This window comes from Pristiophorus japonicus, chromosome 6 (assembly GCF_044704955.1).
Source record: "Pristiophorus japonicus isolate sPriJap1 chromosome 6, sPriJap1.hap1, whole genome shotgun sequence".
In the NCBI taxonomy this organism is placed as follows: domain Eukaryota; kingdom Metazoa; phylum Chordata; class Chondrichthyes; family Pristiophoridae; genus Pristiophorus; species Pristiophorus japonicus.
This window is the reverse complement of record NC_091982.1, coordinates 42089709-42112389: the sequence shown is the minus strand read 5'-3', so window position 1 is coordinate 42112389 and position 22681 is coordinate 42089709. Positions and strand designations below refer to the sequence as shown.

Here is a 22681-nt window from a genome sequence, read left to right as displayed (position 1 = left end):
TTTGCTCCAGTTCTAGTCAGTTAGAACAGTTTCACTTTGGAACAGAATTTTTTTTTCAAAAGGGGGCGTGTCCGGCCACTTACGCCTGTTTTCAAAGTTTCGGCAGTGAAAACTTACTCCAAACTAACTTAGAATGGAGTAAGTGAAGATTTTTGTACGCTCGAAAAAACCTTGTCTACACTTTAGAAAATCAGGCATAGGTTACAAATCAGGTGTAGGGAATGGGGGGGGGGGGTTTAAAGAGAAGTTTACAAACATTAAACACTTCAGTTTTACAAATAAAGAGCCATCATCAATAATAAATGATAAAAACATCAATAAATCAACAAATAAATCAATCAAAAAAAATTAATAAGAAATAATTTTTTTTTTTAAATCAATAAATAAAACATTTTCTATTTACCGACTGCAGCACCAGGAGCCCTCCAACAGCGTGCTGGGATGCCCCCCCCCCCCCCCAGTGTGTCTCTGTCAGTGTCTCTATCTCTCTGTCTGTTTGTGTGTGTCTCTCACTCTCTGTCTGTCAGTGTCTGTGTTTCTGACAGCAAGGGGAGGGGGAGGAGCGGGGTAGAGGGATGCCAATTGCCCAACCATATCCCTTAATGTGTGCAAGCCAAGGCAGTGAGAGCAAAATTATGATTTATGTACTGTTACAAACCGGCTTGAATTCTATCCTTGCCCAACATCCATGCAGTCGTTCTAGCAAGAATCAATGATGAGAAGTGAGAATCCAGATGCTTCCCCCTCACCCCCCACACTACACACACTTCTCGAGTGTGCAGGGTGCCTATGGCTAATTATAGTGCCTCCGCTGTTGTTACACCGAGATCCGTTAATTCAGCACAAGCTGGGGTTTGAACCTGGGACAAAAGCAAAAACCGCAGACGCTGGGAGTCTGAAATAAAAACAGAAACTGCTGGGAGCACTCAGCAAGTCAGGCAGCATCTGTGGAGAGAGAATCAGAGTTAATGTTTCAGGTCCATGACCTTTCATCAGAAACCGGGACCTTCCCAATCTGTACGGCAACAACAACTTGCATTTGTATAGTGTCTTTTGCATTGAAACACATCCCAAGATGCTTAAAATAGAAGGCGAAAGGCGAGGATGGAAAAAGAACAGTGGGAGAGATGAGCAAAGGCTTAGGCGAAAAGTTAGGTTTTACAAAAGGCTTTTAAAGAGAGAGGGAGGGAGAGGTAGAGAGGCAGTGAGAGTTCCAGAAGGAAGAGCTGAGGAGTCTGAAGGCCTTGTCACCAATGGCGGGTGATACGTCCTTACTATACAGTATAAATGCACACTAGGCCCATGCTTGAGAGAAGGTCAGTCTGTGACCTGTCCTTTATTCCATAGCACTCAAGTGCAGGAAGTGGGTGGAGCTTCCCCTTTTACATCTGAAGGTCTAGGTTAGGAGTGTCTCCCACAAGTTCACCACCTAGTGGTCATTGTTCTCACAGTGTACAACTTAGGTCAGATTATACATGGGTTACAATGCTGGTTGAATACATGACATCACCTCCCCCCCAAAGTCTAATTGGGATCACAGGTTAAGTCTCTCTGGTGGTTTACGCTCCCTTGTACAGCGTCTGAGTTGGGGCTCCGGTTGTTGGGCGCTGGCCTGAGTGTCTGCTGTTTGCGGTGCCTCAGGCCTGTCCGGACTGCCCACAGTGACTGGGCTCTCCTCCCTTTGGTTCCTGTGTTCGGTCACCTGTGGAGGAGTGAACTCTATATCGTGTTCTTCCTCTGCTTCTTCTATGGGGTTGCTGAACCTCCTTTTTGTTTGATCCACATGTTTGCGGCAGATTTGTCCATTGGTAAGTTTAACTGCCAGAATCCTATTCCCCTCTTTGGCAACCACAGTGCCTGCGAGCCATTTGGGCCCTGCAGCGTAGTTGAGGACAAAAACAGGGTCATTTACATCAATACATCGTGCCCTCGCATTCCTGTCATGGTAGTCATATTGTGACTGGCGTCTGCTCTCGACAATTTCTTTCATGGTGGGGTGTAAAAGGGATAAACGGGTTTTGAGCATCCTTTTCATTAGCAGCTCTGCGGATGGAACCCCTGTGAGCGAGTGTGGTTGGGATCTGTAGGCCAACAGGAGGCGTGATAAGCGGCATTGTAGGGAACCCCCTTGGATTCTGAGCATCCCCTGTTTGATTATCTGCACTGTTTGTTCTGCCTGGCCGTTTGAGGCCGGCTTGAACGGTGCCGTTCTAACATGGTTAATTCCATTGTCTGACATGAAGTCCTGGAATTCAGTGCTTGTGAAGCATGGGCCATTGTCGCTGACCAAGATGACCGTGGGCAGCGAACATTGCCCGTAGACATTCTACCGTGGCAGAGGATATGCTTGAATTTAAAATGTCACACACGATCCAGTTGGAGTAGGCGTCTACTACAACCAAAAATATTTTTCCCATGAAAGGACCTGCGTAGTCCACACAGATGCGTGACCAATGCTTAGCGGGCCATGGCCAGGGGCTAAGGGGGGCTTCCCTGGGCGCATTGCCCAGCTGGGCACACGTGTTGCACCTGCGAACACAAAGTTCCAGATCTGCGTCTATCCCTGGCCACCAAACATGTGACCTGGCAATTGCCTTCATCGTGACAATGCCCGGGTGCTCATTGTGGAGTTCTCTAATGAACACCTCTCTGCCCATCTGGGGCATGACTACGCGGTTTCCCCACAGTAGGCAATCGGCCTGAATCGAGAGTTCATCCTTGCGCCTGTGAAATGGTTTAAATTTCTCAGGGCATGCCCTATACGTGGCTGCCCAGTCCCCATTCAGGTCACTTTTCTTGACTAGAGACAATAGCGGGTCTCTATTTGTCCAGACTTTAATCTGACGGGCTGTCACGGGTGAGCCTTCGCTTCCGAAAGCTTCAACAGCCATGACCATCTAAGCAGTATGCTCGGTAGCCCCCTCACTGGTGGCTAGTGGGAGCCTGCTGAGTGCATCGGCGCAGTCTTCAGTGCCCGGTCTGTGCCGAATTGTGTAGTCATAGGCGGCTAACGTGAGTGCCCACCTCTGTATGCGGGCCGATGCGTTTGCATTTATGGCCTTGTTGTCAGCCAAAAGGGACGTTAGGGGTTTGTGATCTGTCTCCAGCTCAAATTTCCTGCCAAACAGGTACTGGTGCATTTTCTTTACCGCATATACACATGAGCGCCTCCTTTTCTACCATCCCGTAGCCCCTTTCTGCCTGGAACAGACTTCTGGAGGCATAAGCTACCAGCTGTAAATGACCCTTGGCATTGACATGCTGCAACACACACCTGACACAATAGGACGACGCATCGCATGTTAACACAAGTTTCTTACATGGGTCATATAGCGTTAACAGATTGTTGGAACATAACAAATTGCGTGCTCTATTAAAAGCCCTTTCCTGGCTGTCCCCCCAGACCCACTCGCGACCTTTGCGTAGGAGCACGTGTAGTGGCTATTGCAGCGTGCTCAATTTGGGAAGAAAGTTACCAAAATAGTTCAGGAGCCCCAGGAATGAACGCAGCTCCGTCGTGTTACGGGGTCTGGGTGCTCTCTGGATTGCTTCCGTCTTGGACGCAGTAGGGCTGATCCCGTCTGCTGCTACCCTCATCCCCAGGAATTCTACCTCTGGAGCTAGGAAGACACACTTCGCCTTTTTCAGTCGCAGCCCTACCCGGTCCAGTCTGCGTAGCGCCTCCTCCAGGTTGTGGAGGTGTTCTTCAGTATCGTAACCCGTGATGTGGATGTCGTCCTGAAAAACCACCGTCCCTGGAATCGACTTGAGGAGGCTTTCCATATTTCGTTGGAAGATCGCGGCTGCTGAGTGAATCCCGAACGGACATCTGTTGTACTCAAACAACCCAATTGTGTGTCGTAATGGTGGCCAGCTTCTTCCACTCACTAGCCAGCTCCTGGGTCATGTAAGCTGAGGTCAGGTCCAATTTTGAAAAAAGTTTGCTACTGGATAGCATCGCAAAGAGATCCTCCGCTCTCGGTAGCGGGTACTGGTCTTGGAGTGACTTGTAATCACCACATATCCTGACCGACCCATCCGCCTTGAGCACCGGCACAATCAGGCTCGCCCAGTCACTGAATTCGACTTGATGCCTTCCCTCAGCAGGCGGTCCAATTCACCACCTATCTTTTCCCGCATCACGTACACCACCGCTCTGGCCTTGTGGTGTACTGGCCTGGTGTCCGGGATTATGTGAATCACTACCTTGGCCCCCATGAAAGTGCCAATGCCGGGTTGAAATAATGAGTCAAATTTGTCCAGGATCTGTGAGCATGATACTCACTCCACAGAGGAAATTGCATTGACATCGCCCCATTTCCAGTTCATGACAGCAAACCAACTCCTCCCCAGTAGTGCGGGACCGTCCCCCGGGACAACCCAGAGTGGCAACCTGTTCTCCGAATCTTTGTGGGTCATGACTACCGTGGCGCTGCCTAGCACCGGAATGATCTCCTTTGTGTATGTCCGTAGCTGTGTGTCAATCGGCGATAATTTTTGCCTCCTGGCCTTGGACGCCCACAACTTTTCAAACTGTTTGATACCCATCAGGGACTGGCTGGACCCCGTGTCTAGCTCCATTGATACTGGGATGCCATTGAGGATCACTTTCATCATTATCAGTGGCGTCCTGGTGTATGAACTGTATACGTGCTCCACATGAACTCGCTGAACTTCAGCTTCCAGCGATTTCCCCCAGCGTTCATTTCTGCAATTTCTGCAGGTATTTTGCTCATCTCTGCAAACTCCGGCTGAGTGTTTGCCTCCACGCCTCCAGCATGAGCTGCTGTTTGAAACAAAAGGTCCCTTGCCAGTTGATCGTTCCTGACTGCCCCTGTTATTGGCCTTGAGTGCGCCATTAACAGGTGTTGATGGCCCCATTACTGGCCGCATTGTCCCTTGCAATGGCATGAATCCGTTCAGCTTGCCATTGTCTCTGTTGAACTCCCCCTCTGGGTTCGACTACATGTTGGGGCATGCCAGATTGCCCTTGTCTGCCTGGAGAACTGTGTGCTGCTTTAACAATATTGAATCTCTGTCCCAACCATTCCTTAACACAGTACCTCTCGTCTGTTCTGCTTGTGGCCATGCTCGCGTGGTTTAAATCCCAGTTTCTCGTTGCCATTGATACATCCTTACTATACAGTATAAATGCACACGAGGCCCATGCTTGAGAGAAGGTCAGTCTGTGTCCTGTCCTTTATTCCATAGCACTCAAGTGATGGAAGTGGGTGGAGCTTCCCCTTTTATATCTGAAGGTCTAGGTTAGGAGTGTCTCCCACAAGTTCACCACCTAGTGGTCATTGTTCTGACAGTGTACAATTTAGGTCAGATTATACATGGGTTACAATGCTGGTTGAATACATGACAGCGGGTTGAAGGGAAGAGGGAATACACAAAAGGGAAGACTTAGGGGGCCAAAGGGCCCAGGAGAGGACATAAGACTGTTGCAGAGGCAAAATGAGTGAAGCTGTGAATGCCAATGCAGACAGTGAGGACAGGGAGTGATGGGTAAATGGGACATAGTGCAGGTCAGGATATGGGCAGTAGAATTTTGGATGCGTTAGAGTTTATGAGTTGGTTAAAGGAGACCAGCAAAGAGGTTGATGGAGAAATCAAGCTTAGAAGTGGCAAAGACATGGGTAAGGATTTTGAATAGGATTATGTAGGGACAGAAGTGAGTGATGTGATTGAGGTCGACGTTAGCAGTCTTAATGTTGGGTCGGGTATCGGGCTTGGTACTCATTGATATGTCCTTACCATGCAGTATAAATGCACACGAGACCCATACTTGAGAAAAGGTCACTCTGTGACCAGTTACCTTTATTACCAAGACCTCGAGTGATGAAGGTGGGTGGAGCTTCCCCTTTTATACCTGAAAGTCCAGGTTAGGAGTATCTCTCACAAGTTCACCCCCTTGTGGTCAATGTTCTCAAGATGTACAACTTAGGTCAGCTTATACATGGGTTACAATGATCGTTGAATACATGACACTCATAGCCTTACTTCTGGATCAAACTAGATGCTAATTTTTCTTTTGGCTTGATTCAACCTCTGTTGGGGATGGGATAGTGAATGAGGTAAGAAGAATGGGGAGGACGTGCATTACACTTACAAGCTGTTTCATGCAGGGGTGCGTTAAAATGCATATTTTTGGAAATCATGAATGTATATGAAATGACCGTGGCCTCTAAAGCGGTATGATAAAGCTGCATTACATCAACCAAGTTTCAGACAGCTGCTATTCTTCTTCCCTAAACTCAAATGTAGGTGCTTAGGGTACTTATAAAACTTGGGTACCTGAAATCACAACTATTAATGACAGTCGTGCAATCCGTTCCACTCATACAACCATATTGGATTAAGACTGAGTGGTGTCCACTATTTAATTTAATTGCTCCTCATTTCTTGCGACCAATCCATTCCTTATTTCTATAAGAGAAGACAAACCAGCAATTCTCTTGGATGGGGCTCTGTTAATGCCAGTTTTGTTCTTGATTTTTAAATTTTATTAAATTTTTTCACCATCGCTTTTCCTATGGGGACTTCTGCCGGCATGACCAATCACAGCAGTAAATTCAAACGGTCTTACAAATGGGAACATACTTTGTGATGCCTGCACCTTTAATTTCTGTGTTGTTGGAATATCTACGTTGGTAAAGAACTTGTGTCACTAAAATCCTCCCGAGATTGATACAAGGTGTTCACTCGTGGGAGGTATAGGCAGGGGGCCATCAGTGTGTAACATTGGTTCCATTTCAATCGAAGTTTGCTTAATGGCACCTCTGGCCCAAGGCCAGAAGAAATAAATCTGGGCACCGCCTTCCATCAGCTTGCCAAAATAATAAAGAAGTAATCTCCAAAGGGATCTTTATCTCTGATGTATTTGTAGAACTATGAGGCTCTAACAGCTTCTCAATAGCTTTGCCAAATATCTTGTGAGGTGTTTCTCTGTTTGATTTGAAGCATTTAGTGTAAAAATGAACCTTTTGTCAACTCCATAGCGTTTTTCTGCGAATCTAGATCCCATTGATGCTTTTCTAATTCAAGTCAGTAACTTTAAACCTATTTGCTAGTCCTCCCTGCCAACACCCCCACCTCTTCAATGTTTTTGGTCTTCGATTTAACTCTCTGCTCGATTTACCTTACAGGCAAAAAAATGGGCCCCCCTGGTCCGCAAGGTCCCCAGGGCCCTCCAGGCCCACCAGGACCCCAAGGCCCTCCAGGAATCCCAGGAATCCCTGGTATACCAGGAACAGCAGTGATGGCAGTACCTGGACCGCCAGGTCCACCTGGCCAGCCGGGACCTCCAGGGCCACCAGGACCACCAGGTAAAGGAGTATTAGTTGGGCAACCTGAGGGCTGAGTGATAATTTACGGTCCATCATTGTGTCGGATGGCATGTGAGCAGTTCAGTAGTTTGTATAATTTACTGGCAACCGAACCAAAGTAGCACTTCACTCAATTTCTGAGTATATATTTTTTTAAGTTGTTAAAGGGGTAGGAAAGTCTTAGCGCTCTGTTCCAAGAACTCCCACCGCGCCCCCCCCGCCCACTTTTCTCCACCTCCCTAATGTGTGCCAGAGAAAAAAGTATTATCGCATATATTGTAAATAGCAGCTGCAAGGTTTATATCTTCATTTCCCCCTCGGTTACTTCTTGACATAAGATACATGGAAGGACTGTGTGCCCCAAAGAGTCTGAGGTAGGATACATGTCTCCAAAAAGCTGTGCGGAAAGATAATAATTGGACAGGTAATAAGTATACATGCGGCCATATTTCTTAAAAGTGAGGAGAATATATTGAGCAGGAAGTGCTTCCCCAGACTTCTCCCTCAGTTAAATTCAATTCTGAGTAGCTGATCATCTGGAGATGTTTGATCTGATCTGCGTTGTGACTTCTCAAATCTATGTTGAATAATTGATATGAGAATTTGCAGTCCTTTAGTTCTCTCACTCAATATGAACTCTTCCCAAATAGAGGCAGGCTTTGATCAATGATGCTTTGTCTGAATTAGCTTGAGTTGAGTCACTTTTGATTTTCATTCTCCATCTGTCTTTCTGCCACTTTAGCAGCAGTGTTAATGGTCTGGCTGAGATTAGGAACTCGTTGAGCTGTTCAAATTAGTGAATAAATCAATAATGTCTCACTAATAGTTTCAGTTAAATGCAGTGCCACACTGCATTGATGTGCCAACATGCTGTAGGATGTGGGTTCATTTGATTGCCTACATGCTTGGAAATGAGGTGTGCCATTGGGGAGGTATGAAGTAGAAACTTGAGAAGCAGATAGGGAAAGTTGACAAAGGAGCAGCATTCACCACCTTCCTTAAAACATTCATGGGGGCCGAGATTGCCCTCTGCCCCGATTGGGGCGGATAATTCAAATTATGTAATGAATTACCGCCTGAATCGATGGGACGGAGAATAGAGGGAAATTGGCCTCTTTTCTTTAAAAAAAAAAAATCATAGGGGGCGGAAGGCAGGCGGTGTCATCAGCGCCTCACTACATCCGCGTCGCGCTGACGGGTGTCAACGTCCTTCCCCTTCACTTAAAGGGGAGGGAAGCTGCGAGGCCTACGTCGAGCCCACTGGCCCACTAGGGAGGGTTTCAACCGGGCCAGCGGCCTGGTAGACAAGAGGGGGTGCCGGCCTGTCTGTTGGCGGCCCGGCCGAACCCGTGGCCACCATTGTTGGACCGACTGCAGAGTCGGCCGACAATTAAAGTAAAATGGGGGTCGCGACAGTGCGCCCATCCCTTTAAGGGTGGACGCACCGCCCAGCCACTGGCAGCTTTCCGCTGGGAGAAGCTGTTGGGGGCACCCGCGGAGCAATTTCCCTCGCACGGAAAGGGTTGCCGCATACCCGGCAAACCTGTTTCTGCCACCCCCAGCCCAGGAGCAATTCCGCATGGATCGGACCATCCACCTACCTCCGGTCGGAAAGGACTTACCGCTCCATTACCACCTCTTAGAGGCAGTAACGGGCCTCAAAGAAGGGGGAAATTTCGGCCCAATGGTGTGTGAACCGAGATAATGTAGGCAGACTCTTTTACCATTGGAGGCATCACAGTCGTCCATTGTCCTCACCTGTCATCTAAACACTCATATTATTTAGCACTGGCTGATTATTTCTCTTCCTTGCCCCAGCATTGGGGTTAATTGGAGGACCCCCTATTCCACTGTCTGAAATTAGCTCATTCAGCATAGGCCCTGGATCCTTGCTGTTCTGTGTGGCTAAGTACCTGGTAGTGCTTTTACCCAATAAATCTTCAGGAGAGCTAGATGCCTTTTTTGTATTGAATTGATTCTTTTCTTAAAGCACCAGGTGATGTAGCAGGGCTGGCTCAATCAGCAGAAGTGGTGGGGATTCTGATTGTGAGTCTGGCTGGCAGTTTGTTACTAGCAGTGACACCAATTCAAGGCAAGATTGTAGATTCTGGATGAGGCCAATGAAATTAGGTCTAGTTCATTTTGGGGCCGATGGGGAGCTTGGTAATTCAGGTCATTTATAGTCGCATGGTTAAGGTTAGATTTCAGAATGCATCTCAAGGGAATACATTTCGACAAAATTAAGGAATTTCTTTACATTCCTTTCAAGTATTTATCCAATTCCCTTTTGAGAGTTACTATTGAAGCTGCTTCCACCACCCTTTCAGGCAGTGCATTCCGGATCACAAAAACTCGCTGCGTTAAAGAAGTCCTCATGTCACCTTTACTTCTTTTGCCTATCGCTTTAAATCTGTGTCCTCTGGTTACTGACCCTTCTGCCACAAGAAACAGATTCTCCTTATATACTCTTATCAAAACCGATCATGATCTTGGAACACTTCCATCAAATCTCCTCTCTTAACCTTCTCTGCTCTAAGGAGAACAACACCAACTTCTCCAGTCTCTCCACATAACTGACGTCCCCTATCCCTGGTGCCATTCTTCTGCAGAGAACTGGCACGGGCTCAATGGGCTGCAAGGTCTTCTTCAGTGCTGTTAACATTCTATGCATTATGTCCAGGGATCATCATTCCTAAACTGTGGTGCCCAGAATTGAACACAATACTCCAGCTGAGGCCTAACCAGTAGTAGGTTGTAAAGTATGGTGTCCATGAAACTAAACTTGGCTTGTCATGGTTTCCGTCAGATTCAGAAGCCAACTGGAGAGGCTTCTCTCATGTTGTGAGATCCCTGGTTCAAAAAACCCCCCCCAAAAAACAGGAAAAAAATGAAAAAAGAGGGCAGTTAAAAGTGTCTGGAGTATCCCCCAGATCGTGGGGGGGGGGGGGGGGGATGCACTTGATCTAATGTTTATTTTGTTCTCCCCCCAAAAAGAGTTGTGAGATCCCTGGCAAACCACTTGCCAGGTTTAATGAGGAACATGGGATCTAAAAGTGTCTCAATTGAAAGCAAGACTTAACATTTTATTATAGTTGTAATAACTGGAAGTGATTGCTATTTAATCAATATCTTTTTCATTTAAAGTTGGCAGTGTTATTTCATAAGGTTTTCATTCATGCCTGTTAAACCGCTGTGAAATGGCCATCAAGGCATAAAGGAGGCTTTCAGCTAGAAATTTTCAGCTGAGTGAGGCCAGTGCGATTTTAACCGACTGGTCTCGTTAATGTGATGCTGGCTGCCAGAACAAGGGGCTCAAGTTTCTGCCTGAGTTGCTCCTATTTTTTTGGAGCAACTAGTTTAGGATGGAGCATCTTAGAAATTGTAATTCTCGGCATTTAGTTTGCTTCAGTTCTAGTGAGTTGGAATAGTTCCATTTTAGAACAGATTTTTTTTTTCAAAGGGGGGCGTGTTCAGCCACTTACGCCTGTTTTGCAAGTTTAGGCAGCGAAAATTTACTCCAAACTAACTTAGAATGGAGTAAGTGTAGATTTTTGTACGCTCAAAAAAACCTTGCCTACACTTATAAATCAGACGTAGGGAACGAGAGATGGGGGTGGGGGAAGGGGGATTCACAAATATTAAACACTTCACTTTTACATAAAGAGCCATCATCAATAATAAATGATAAATAAATCAATAAATCAACCAATAAATCAATCAAAAAAAATTAATAAATAAAAAATAAAAAAAAAAAATCAATCAATAAATAAAAAATTAAGTTTCTACTCACCGACTGCAGCACCGGGGGCCCTGCAACAGCGAGCTGGAACGGCCCCCCAGTCTCTGTCTCTATCAGTGTCTCTCTGTCAGTGTCTCTCTCTGTTTCTGATAGCGAGGGGTGGGGGGGAGAGGGGGTGATGGGGGGGAGAGAGGGGGAGGGGAGGAGAGGAGGGGAAGAGAGGAGGTGAGGGGAGCGAAGAGGAGGGGGGGATGGGGAGTGGGGGAGGGAGAGGGAACGGCTGAACGGAAGGGGGGGGGCGCGGGAGCTGAACAGGAGGGAGGGAGGGAGGTGGGGGGGAGCGGGAGCTGAACGGGAGGGAGGGGGGCCCCAAGTCCGATCTTCGCCGTCCCGGTGAGCCCATTTGGCCAGGGCTAGGAGTGGCGTGCTTCGGGCCCCTCCCACTCAGCTTCAGGGGCCTGGAGCTACTGCACATGCACGCACATTCTAGCGCGCATGTGCAGAGGTCCCGGCACTGTTTTCAGCGCCGGAACTTGGCTCCGCCCCCCCACACGTTCTGCTGCGCTGAGCCAAGGGCCTGGATAGACCGGACAGAGGGGAGAATACCAAGGTAAATAATAGGCACCGTTTCTGTTCTAAAAAGTCGGCGCACCAAACAGAGATGCGCTGTTCTAACCCTGGGGGCACACTTGGGCCCATGAAGAGCAGCTGCCAGCCTGTGGAAAATTGGAAGACTCTTGGCCCACCTACTGGCACTTTTACGACCACCGGACGTCCCAAAGTGCTTTACAGCCAATGAAGTACTTTTGAAGTGTAGTCAGTACTTTTGAAGTGTAGTCACTGTTGTAATGTGAAACGCAGCAGCCAATTTGCGCACAAGTAAGCTCCCACAAACAGGATTATAATGACCAGATAATCTGTTTTAGTGATGTTGATTGACCAGGACACCAGGGATAACTCCCTTGCTCTTCTTCGAAATAATGCCATGGGATCTTTTACGTCCACCTGAACGGTTTAACGTCCGATCCAAAAGACAGCCCATCCGACAGTGCAGCACTCCCTCAGCACTGCACTGGAGTGTCAGCCTAGATTTTTGTGCTCGCGTCTCTGGAGTGGAACTTGAACCCATAGCCTTCTAACTCAAGAGGCGAGAGTGCTACCAACTAAGCCACGGTTGACACACTGCTGTATGTGGGAACGGGAACTCCAGAGGTGTTTCGCAGTAGGGAAGGGGGCGGGGTGGCTCTAAAACTTTGTTGTGAGGCCACAGAGGAATGCTCCTGCTCGTTTTGGTCTCTCAAAGGCAAGTTTTTTTTGTAATCATCTTGAATAGTTTCTTCTGTTTCCGATCCTCTTCTGACAGGCCTTTTTTCTCGTGGTCTAAGTCCACATTGACTCCCCTGCTCAGGCTGGAGTAAAAATCGGGGCCCAATGGCATCATTGGACGCTGTTTTGCATATTTAAAAAAGACCAGTCCAGATGTGCCGGTAAAAATCGGAAATGGTGGGATCCGGACAGGACATCGGCAGGTAACTCTCCCAGTGAATTTAAACTGCTTACTAGCCCAGTTTCCACCTGGTGGGCAGAGTTAAAATCCACTCCCTGAAATACTGTTGACTACTCCAACCATGTTCACAACAAACTATGGCTAATTCTGCATATAATGATTCAAAAATATATTGCCAGTTCGAAGCTTATTTTGTTCATTGCCAATAACTTTCTTTTTCAGGAACTTCAGACAAAGCTGCAGACAGTCAAACACCAGTAAGTGTATAATATCAACACAATTTGTTCATGCGCATTCAGTTAGCCTATTTTTAAAGAAGAGTAATGAGAAATTCAGATATTTATATTTATAAAGCTCTGCTCCTTTGGTTTTGGTTACAGACAATTTAAAAAAAAAACATTTTCAGAAATTTAGTAGTCCTCAGTAGCTGACACTTCCAGACTTGCTCTAAAATTGAGTTCCAAGCTTTTTCGTCAGTAAAGTTTCATTCAAGCACATTTACAGTTACTTTAACCTGCAGTTACAACTCCTTTTCAGTTACTACGGTTACTTCTCTGCCAATTTAAGCGTGTGTTTGTTTTGGATTGTCAGATGTGATTAGTCCCTGCCATCAATTGTACCTCAGATCAATCAAATTCAGCAGGAACTTTACGTTAATTTGTTCAAACAGACTTATTAAGACAATGCAGATACAAATGTGAAGCAAGAGCTGAAAAAAAAAGGTCTCTTTTTGTTACAACAACACAGATTATGCAGTGACATGACAGATTATGAAAGGATAGGACAGGGTAGATAGAAGCAGAGTGTTTCCAGTAGTTGAGGGTTCTAGAATGAGAATACAATAGAGGGAGGAAGAAACTTCTTTACACAGAGTTGTGAGGCTCTGGAATTCACTTCTAGGGTTAGATTGAGGCAGGAACTATGTCAACATTCAATATTGGATTACATAGAATTATGTGGAATATACAGCATAAAAACAGGCCATTCAGCCCAACCAGTCTATGCAGCATGTATGCTCCTCCCATCCTTACTCATCTAATCCTATCAGCATAGCCCTCTATTCCCATCTCCCTCATATGCTTGTCTAACTTCTCTTTAAATGCATCTATACTATTTTCCTCAACTACTCATTATAGTAGCGAGTTCCACATTCTCACCACTCTCTGGGTAAAGTAGTTTCTTCTGAATTCCCTATTTGATTTCTTAGGTTATTGGATTGGTTAGGTAGATGAAGGAAGAGGGGAGATGGGAACAAGGTGGGTAAATGATCTTAGAACTATTTGCTCGCGTGGAAGGCAACTGCTGGCATGGACCTGTTGGGCCGAATGGTCTGTTTCAGAGTTGTATCTTCTATATATTTCAGTGGAAGAGTTTTTGTTTCCATTTCAGGACCTTGGAATGGGAGGGGGAAGATCCAATTGTCATGATCCACATAGGTGCCAATGACATAGGTAGAACAAAGAAAGAGGTTCTGCTGAGGGAGTATGACCAGCTAGAGGCTAAATTAAAAAGCAGAACCACAAAGGTAATAATCTCTGTATTACTACTTGAGCCACGAGCAAATTTGCATAGGGTAAATAAGATCAGAGAGATGAACATGTGGCTCAAAGACTGATGTGGGAAAATGGGTTTCAATTCATGGGGCACTGGCGCCAGTACTGGGGTAAGAGGGAGCTGTTCCGTTGGGACGGGTTTCTCTTGAACCGGGCTGAGGCCAGTGTCCTGGCAAATCGAATAACTAGAGCTGTAGAGAGGGCTTTAAACTAAATAGTCGGGGGTGGGGGGGGAGGGTTCAAGTGAGCGGAAATTTAAAAAGTCAAAGAGAAAGGAGAAGTCAATAGAGCAGGGTAGCAATGGGGGGAAATGATAACCAGAGTGTGACAGGAAGGGACAGAATGTATAAAAATAAGAGTGTATCAGAAAGTGGGGTCAAAGCAGGGAAAAATGGTAAAAAGATCAAATTAAAAGCTCTTTATCTGAATGCACGCAGCATTCGTAACAAGATAGATGAGTTGACGGCCGGAATAGATATAAATGGGTATGATCTGATAGCCATTACAGAGACGTGGTTGCAAGGTGACCAAGGCTGGGAAATTAATGTTCAGGGCTATTTGACAATTCGGAAGGATAACCAAAAAGGAAAAGGAGATGGGGTAGCTCTGTTAATAAAGGAGATCAGTGCAGTAGTGAGAAATGATACTGGTTCAGAAGATTAAGATGTAGAATCAGTTTTGGTGGATTAAGAAGTCACTGGTGGGTGTAGTCTATAGGCTCCCTAAGAGTAGCTACACTGTTATACGAAGTATAAATCAAGAAATAATGGAGGCTTGTAAGAAGGTACGGCAATAATCATGGGCGATTTTAATCTTCATATTGATTGAACAAATCAAATTGGCCAAGGTAACCTTGAGGAAGAGTTCATAGAGTGTATCCAGGATGGTTTCCTTGAACAGTACGTTGCGGAACCAACCAGGGAGCAGGCTATCCTGGATCTGGAACTGTGTAATGAGACAGGATTAATAAACAATCTCCGAGTAAAGGATCCTCTAGGAATGAGTGATCATAGTATGGTTGAATTTCAAATTCAGTTGGAGGGTGAGAAAGTTGGATTTCAAACCAGTGTCCTGATCTTAAATAAAGGCAATTACAAAGGTATGAAGGTAGAGTTGGATAAAGTGGACTGGGAAAATAGATTAAAGTGTAAGATGGTTGATAAGCAGTGGCAGACATTTAAGGGGGATATTTCATAACTCTCAACAAAAATATATTACAGTGAGAAGGAAAGAGTTTAAGAGAAGGGAGAATCATCTGTGGCTAACTAAGGAAATAAAGGATGGTATCAAATTGAAAACAATAGCATACAAAGTGGCCAAGATTAGTGGGGGGCCAGAGGATTGGGAAATGTTTAAAAACCAGAAAAGGATGACTAAAAAAAATAGAGAGGGAAGATAGATTATGAGAGTAAGCTAGCAAGAAATATAAAAACAGACATTAAGAGCTTCTATAGGTATATAACAAGGAAGAGAGCAGCTAAAGTAAACGTTGGTCCCTTAGAGAATGAGACTGATAAATTGATAATGGGAAACAGGGAAATGCCAGACACTTTGAACAAATATTTTGTATCGGTCTTCACGGTAGAACACACTAAAAACATCCCAATAATGGATAATCATGGGGAGGGAGGAACTTAAAACAATCACTTTCACTAAAGAAAAAGTACTCAGTAAAATAATGGGACAAAAGGTGAACAAGTCCCCTGGACCTGATGGCTTACATCCTAGGGTCTTAAAAGACGTGGATGCATTGTAATCTATCAAAGTTCCCTGGATTCTGGAGAGGTCCCAGCAGATTGGAAAACCGCAAATGTAACACCCCTATTGAAAAAAGGAGGCAGACAGAAAGCAGGAAACTATAGACCAGTTAGCCTAACATCTGTCGGGAAAATGATGGAGTCTATTATTAAGGAAGCAGTAGCAGGACATTTGGAAATCATAGGCAGTCCCTCGAATCGAGGATGACTTGCTTCCACGTCAAAAAGTTCACAGGTGTTTCAATGATGGACCTAAAATTCCAGATCCGAACTAAATCTTGAAGGGTGGAAGATGCCTGTGCTTGGATTTTTTTTAACGTGTGGTGACCATTGCACATCAGCCACCACACATTTGGAAAAGCATAATACAGTCAAGCAGAGTCAGCATGGTTTTATGAAAGGGAAATCATGTTTGACAAATTTGCTGGAGTTCTTTGAGGATGTAATGAGCAGGGTGGATAAGGGGGAATTAATGGATGTGGTGTAATGGGATTTCCAGAAGGCATTCAATAAGGTGCCACCTAAAAGGTTACTGCGCAAGATTAAAGCTCACGGGGTTGGGGGTATCATATTAGCATGGATAGCGGATTGGCTAACTAACAGAAAACAGAGAGTCGGGATAAATGGGTCATTTTCCGCTTGGTAAACGGTAGCTAGTGGGGTGCCACAGAGATCGGTGCTGGGGCCTCAACTGTTTACAAACTATATTAATGACTTGGATGAAGGGACCAAGTGTAATGTCGCCAAGTTTGCTGATGATACAAAGATGGATGGGAAAGCAAGTTGTGAGGAGGACACAAAAAAATTGCAAAGGGATATAGACAGGCTAAATGAAGGGGCAAACATTTGGCAGAAGGAGTATAATGTGGGAAAGTGTGAGATTATCCACTTTGGCGGGAAAAATAAAAAAGCAAATTATTATTTAAATGGAGAGAAATTACAAAATGCTGCAGTACAGGACTTGGGGGTCCTTGTGCATGAAACACAAAAAATTAGTATGCAGGTACAGCAAGTAATCAGGAAGGCAAATGGAATGTTGGCCTTTATTGCGAAGGGGATAGAGTATAAAAGCAGAGAAGTCCTGCTACAATGTACAGGGTATTGGTGAAGCCACACCTGGAGTGCTGTGCACAATTTTGGTCTCTTTATTTAAGGAGGGATATACTTGCATTGAAGGCACTTCAGAGAAGGTTCACTTGGTTGATTCCTGAGATGAAGGGGTTGACATATGAAGAAAGGTTGAGCAGGTTGGGCCTATAGTCATTGGTGATTTTATTGAAACATGTAAGATATTGAGGGGGCTCGTCAAGGTAACTGCAAAGAGGATGTTTCCCCTTGTGGGGGAATCTAGAACTAGGGGGCATAGTTTCAGAATAAGGGGTTGCCCATTTAGAACTGAGATGTGGAGGAATTTCTTCTCAGAGGTTCGTAAATCTGTGGAATTCTCTGCCCCAGACAACTGTGGAGGCTGGGTCGTTGAATATATTTAAGGTGGAGATAAACAGGTTTTTGAGCAATAAAGGAGTGAAGGGTTATGGGGAGCGGGCAGGGAAGTGAAGCTGAGCCCAAGATCAGATCAGCCATGATATTAAATGGCGGAGCAGGCTTGAGGGGCCAAATGGCCTACTCTTCCTGCTCCTATTTCTTATGTTCTTATGTACCCTTTGTCCGGCCCCGAGCGAGGTTGCCATTTATTGCTGTAGTCCCATGCCCCCTAGGAGCTGGAATAAGACAGCCCAAATTAATTTCAAATAGAATCCTTACAGCCAACACAGAGAGAACTGAATGCAAACCCATATCACAGAGGTGAAAATATAGTGTACTAATCCACTAGTGACATCCCTTTCCCATTTTTATTCTGAAGGTCTGGTGGTTTTCTGGGATTTAGAATGAGGGTTCAGAGTTACTTTTACTGATTTGATTTGAGATTTGTCCAATACAGAGCAGGTTTTCTTATTTTTTAATTTGCTATACCTAGCTTTGGTTTACCCCCCGCCCCCCCCACTTCCCCCCACACAATTAAAGCCCAATCAAACCGCATCAATTAATATCTCAAATTATGTTTTGTCACCCAGCCCAAATGACCTATTTAACAGATGGCACTGTGTCTTAGCTCAGTGGGGCACTAGCATGTTCTGTCATGAAGCTATGAAATGTGGATTTGTGGTATTAAGATGAAGCAAGCTGTGGCCTGGTTACAGGTCACTAAATTCTCGGTCACGAATGAAGCATGACGTAGGAAGATCAAATAAGGTGAGATAATTGCAGTTTTCTCCCCTCCTCTCCTGTAAGCAGTAATTCACACTAAGGTATGGACCCACAGGTATAGCCAACAACCCCCCTCGCCCAATCGGAAATTCTTCGAATGTGTGACTAGACAGTGAATGTCAACAGGCTATTGAAGCATGGGTTTTCACGGCTAAGCCCTGTTGGGCCCTGTCCTATCCATTATCCATAAACATTGCAAACTCACTTCAACAGGGCTCACGTAAAAGTGATTAGGAAGGAGAGCTCTGGTCTCAATCGACAGCAGTCTTTCTCTCACAGCGTTAAGTGCTGGAAATATAACTCTCCCAAATATGAAAATTATTGCAGAGAATGGGCACTGACTAGCAAAAGTTATAAATAACAAGGTCTCAGCCTCTGTAAAGAGATGATCATGAAAGAAAGACGTGCATTTATATAGTGCCTTTCACAACCACTGGACATCTCAAAGTGGTTTCAGCCAATGAAGTACTTTTGGAGTGTAGTCACTGTTGTAATGTGGGAAATTCGGCAGCCAACTTGCGCACAGCAAACTCTCACAAACAACGATGTGATAATGACCAGATAATCTGGGGTTTTTTGTTACATTGATTGATTGATAAATATTGGCCAGGACACTGGGTATAACTCTCCTGCTCTTCTTCATAATAGTACCATGGGATCTTTTACATCCACCTGAGAGAGCAGACAAGCCTTGGTTTAACTTCTCATCCGAAAGAAGGCACCTCCGACAGTGCAGTGTGTGTCTAGACAGCAAATGTCAGCAGGCTATTGAAGCGTGGGTTTTCATGGCTAAGCTCTGCTGGGCCCTGTCCTATCCATTATCCATAGTGGAGTGTCAGCCTAGATTTTTGTGCTCAAGTTCCTGGAGTGGGACTTGAACCCACAACCTTCTGACTCAAAGGCGAATGTGTTACCCACTGAGCCACAGCTGGCACTGATCATGATGCAATGGAACCATATTCAGCCTGGAACAGTAGCAGGCCAACAGAAAAATTTTTGATGTGCCATGCCTGGTTCACATTCTTCGAGGGCACACAGCCAGCGCATTTCGCATCATTGTACCTTTTGTATTCAGTAATCCATTTAGAAAGACTAATCTTAATGTTATCTAGGTGATCTAGTGGATAAATACAGCATAGGGCGCGATAGTGAGTTATGCAGATGAGAAAGATGCTAGGGTAGACTCTGTTCTATAATTGGCGCGCCTTCTGAGAGCAGATTGGTCGCCCGCCTGCCTCAATGGGCAGATTGGGGTCAGGTTTGAAATTAACATTTTTACTTCCCACCCGACCTGAACCTATCCCTTCTAGAGTGTTAAAAATACCCACAGGCTCTCAAGCTAGAGAAGGAATAAATTGGCTGGAGTCCTACTGTGGTCTGATACTCTGTGCTAAGCATATGTGTGTGAGCGTGGAGGGCTCAGTGGAAATTGGCCCTCCAGTTGAATTGCCTGTTTGTTGACTGTCACTATCTACACTCATACTTGAAGAATAGCTATCTGGGTGAGGTATTAGAGGCAGCTGAACATCAATATTTCTAAATCATACTCTCCAGACTGTGGTCACCCAACAGGCAGTACTAGACAGTTCAGAACACGGACAGCGTAGAGAGAAGTGTGTGATCATCCTCAGGAGCAGCAGACGGGGACAGGACTTGGAAGTGCAGGGAACTTCTGAGTTAGTGAAACTGTCCAACAGATGCATATAATGTGGGCAGTGACGACAGCTCAGAGAAGGGTGGTCTTGAGTAACCTTTGGAGCAAGGGTCTACCTAAGAGGGTGAGAGGCAGGTAGATTACAAGAGTGGTAGTGGTCAGAGGTTCTATAGTTTGAGGTATGGACATAGTGCCTCTGAAAAGGGAAGGGGGGAAAATTTATCCTAGGTTCCCACTTTTCATTGCTATCCCACCAATGAAAGGTACGGATACCAGATGCAGACACAATTAGTTTTGGCTGTAATTTCTGGCACCAGTGCAAACCATGCTTCAGCAAGAATCGATGCCTTCAGAAAAAAAATGGAACGAGGGAAATAAAATGAATGATATAAGCTGCATTGGATTTATTTTTCTCACTGAGGGGGGAGCTCAACTTTTAAAGAATGTGCACATATTGAACCAGAATGCACCATGAAACAGCGCAGTGGTGATGCCACATAATCCAGGGATCTAACCATTTTGTGGTTATACAGCAGCTGGATGCTCACCACTTATGGGCAGGAACAGGAGTAGGTCATTCAGCCCCTGAAAGCCTGTTGTGCTATTCAATTAGATCGTGGCTAATCTGTATCTTAACTCCATCTACCCACCTTAGTTTCATAACCCTTAATTGCCCATGATCCAGTCTTGATGATTTTGGCAAACATTGGAATGATAACATGCTGTTTATGGAGCTGGAGTTGGGAAAACCTCAGAGCCATTCCACATGCAGTTAGTGTAACTGTGGCAATGCATGAGTCATACAGGATCAGATGTGAGTTTCTGACCCGTGTGCATTGTGTTCAAACAAAAATAAAGATATAATGGGGGAAAAATTCGATACCGTTTGGGGGCAGTAACAGTCGCGAGGCATGAGACTTTGCACCAGGCGCAGAAGTCTCGCCTCTCACGAGAAATTGGGGTTACTGCTGTCAAAAGGAAGTGGAGCGCAAAATAAAGTGCTCCACTTCCTTTCTGGGATGGTAGTGGGGCGGATGTGTCAGGAGCGGGGCACAGCGTTATGCACTGGGCCGCATAGGAGGGGCTCTTCCCTTACTTAAAGGGAAGGGCCCAAGCTGCAAACTCTGCATTATAAAAATGGTCCTACCTGGAGCAGGGGTGTGGTGCCAGCAGCCTGGGACTCAGATTGCTGGGTTGACCAATCGGGACACGGATCCCGCGTTCAAAGCGCCAATAGGGTGCAGGAAAAAGTCGCAGCATTGTTTTTGAACTGCACTACGCCTCCCCTTTAACTATCGCCCCGCAAGCAGCAAGCCGCTGTCATCGTCCAGCGCAAATTCAGGGGGCGATAGCCAATTTAGGATCCGGGTGCTGCGCATGGTGATGATGTCATCATCGCCAGCAGAGCGTGGCACTACGGGTTACCGCTGAATTAGCGGGAGTCGTTAGCGGTACCGCGCCCGGTCGCAAACTCATTTGCGGAGCACTAACGGGAGGCGCAAACGACCCGAATTTCTAGGCCAATGTTTTAATTTTGGGAATAGGGAAACAGCGTGAAAACTGGAAATGTGAAATAAAAACACAATATACTAATAACGTACAGTGGCTGTTTAACACCTAAAAGGAAAGATTATCATGTTATAGGTATTTTGTTGCCAGAGAGATCGAATTGACTGATGATGGGTGGTGCTTTGGGTTAACGCACTGGGTTTGTTTGCAGCTCAGTTTCAATTTCAAGAAGACAAGTTAACCTTTACAGTATTAATCAGTATGCTGTACATTTTCAGCATTTTCCTTTTTATTAATTTTACTCTTTATTTTATTTTTGAAGTGATGCTGTCGGTAAGACCCTCAATTTAAGGACTTTGAGTCATTGTTTCTGGTGAATTTCCTGGTTTGCTTTTCCAAGTGTAACATTATAATTGTTGCTTGCAGATGGCAGTAGTCCACCTTCAGGGTCACGACTCAGTCATTCAAGTAAAACAAGGTAAGATTTAAATTCAAGAAATTAAAATATTAACATTAAGAAAAGACTGACGATGCACTGTACATGTAAACATCACCAGTGAGCTTTCTGTATTACAGGGTATATGATTTAAAACAATGTAATCCAGCATATAATATAGAAAATATAGAAAGTGTTTTTCCATGGTACAGTCTCGTTCAGCTGACACAAACAAATTCACTCAAGACTTGTCACTGTTTATGATGACATTCTGTAGTACTCTCCCTCAATGTTGTATTAGAGCCTTGTAACAGACACTTGGCCAGCTGTAGTGAAGGAAAGCCTAACTATAAGATCTGATCAACTGGGGACTGGGTGGTAAATTAACACAATCTCCAGCGCACTCTCCTTTGTCTCTGGGAGCTGGGTCTGAATCAAGACCAAACCAATAGGGCTGAAAATCTCCTCTCTGCTTACTCTAAGGATATAATATGAAAAGTTGTTTGGGCAGTCTCAAACCGGTTCAGCTCAATGGGATTGCCCTCGCTTAGTTCTGCTTTTACCTATCTGATTATATCCACAGCATTTTCAGTAATGGTGCCCTTTGGCAACGCCATCCTCATCCACAGATATGTAGTCAGTTTCCATACATACGTTGATAACCCAGCAGTACCTCTCCAACACCTCTCTCGACCCATCCATTGCCTCTCTGTTGTCGGACTACTTGTCTGATATCCAGTCGTAGATGAGCTGCATTTTCCTCCAGTTAAACACTGGGAAGACTGAAGCCATCGTCTTCAGCCCCCACTGTAAATTCCATGCTCCTGACATCAATTCCATCCCTCTCCTCAACCATTGTCTCGCCTTCGCAAGCTATTGGACCCCAAGCTGATCTACTCTCCATCAAAAATACCGCGTACTTTCACC

At 45.3% G+C, this 22681-nt stretch overlaps 1 protein-coding gene across 2 annotated transcripts in view; it reads left to right on the top strand.

Annotated features, from left to right (window-relative positions):
* eda (ectodysplasin A) overlaps positions 1 to 22681 on the top strand; it is a 333535-nt gene that overhangs the window by 273988 nt on the left and 36866 nt on the right. For both annotated transcript variants that reach the window (XM_070882801.1, XM_070882800.1), the window contains exons 4-6: positions 7152 to 7331; positions 12800 to 12834; positions 21745 to 21796. In XM_070882801.1, the coding sequence (XP_070738902.1) occupies positions 7152 to 7331; positions 12800 to 12834; positions 21745 to 21796 (267 nt within the window). The remainder of the gene's footprint in view (positions 1 to 7151; positions 7332 to 12799; positions 12835 to 21744; positions 21797 to 22681) is intronic.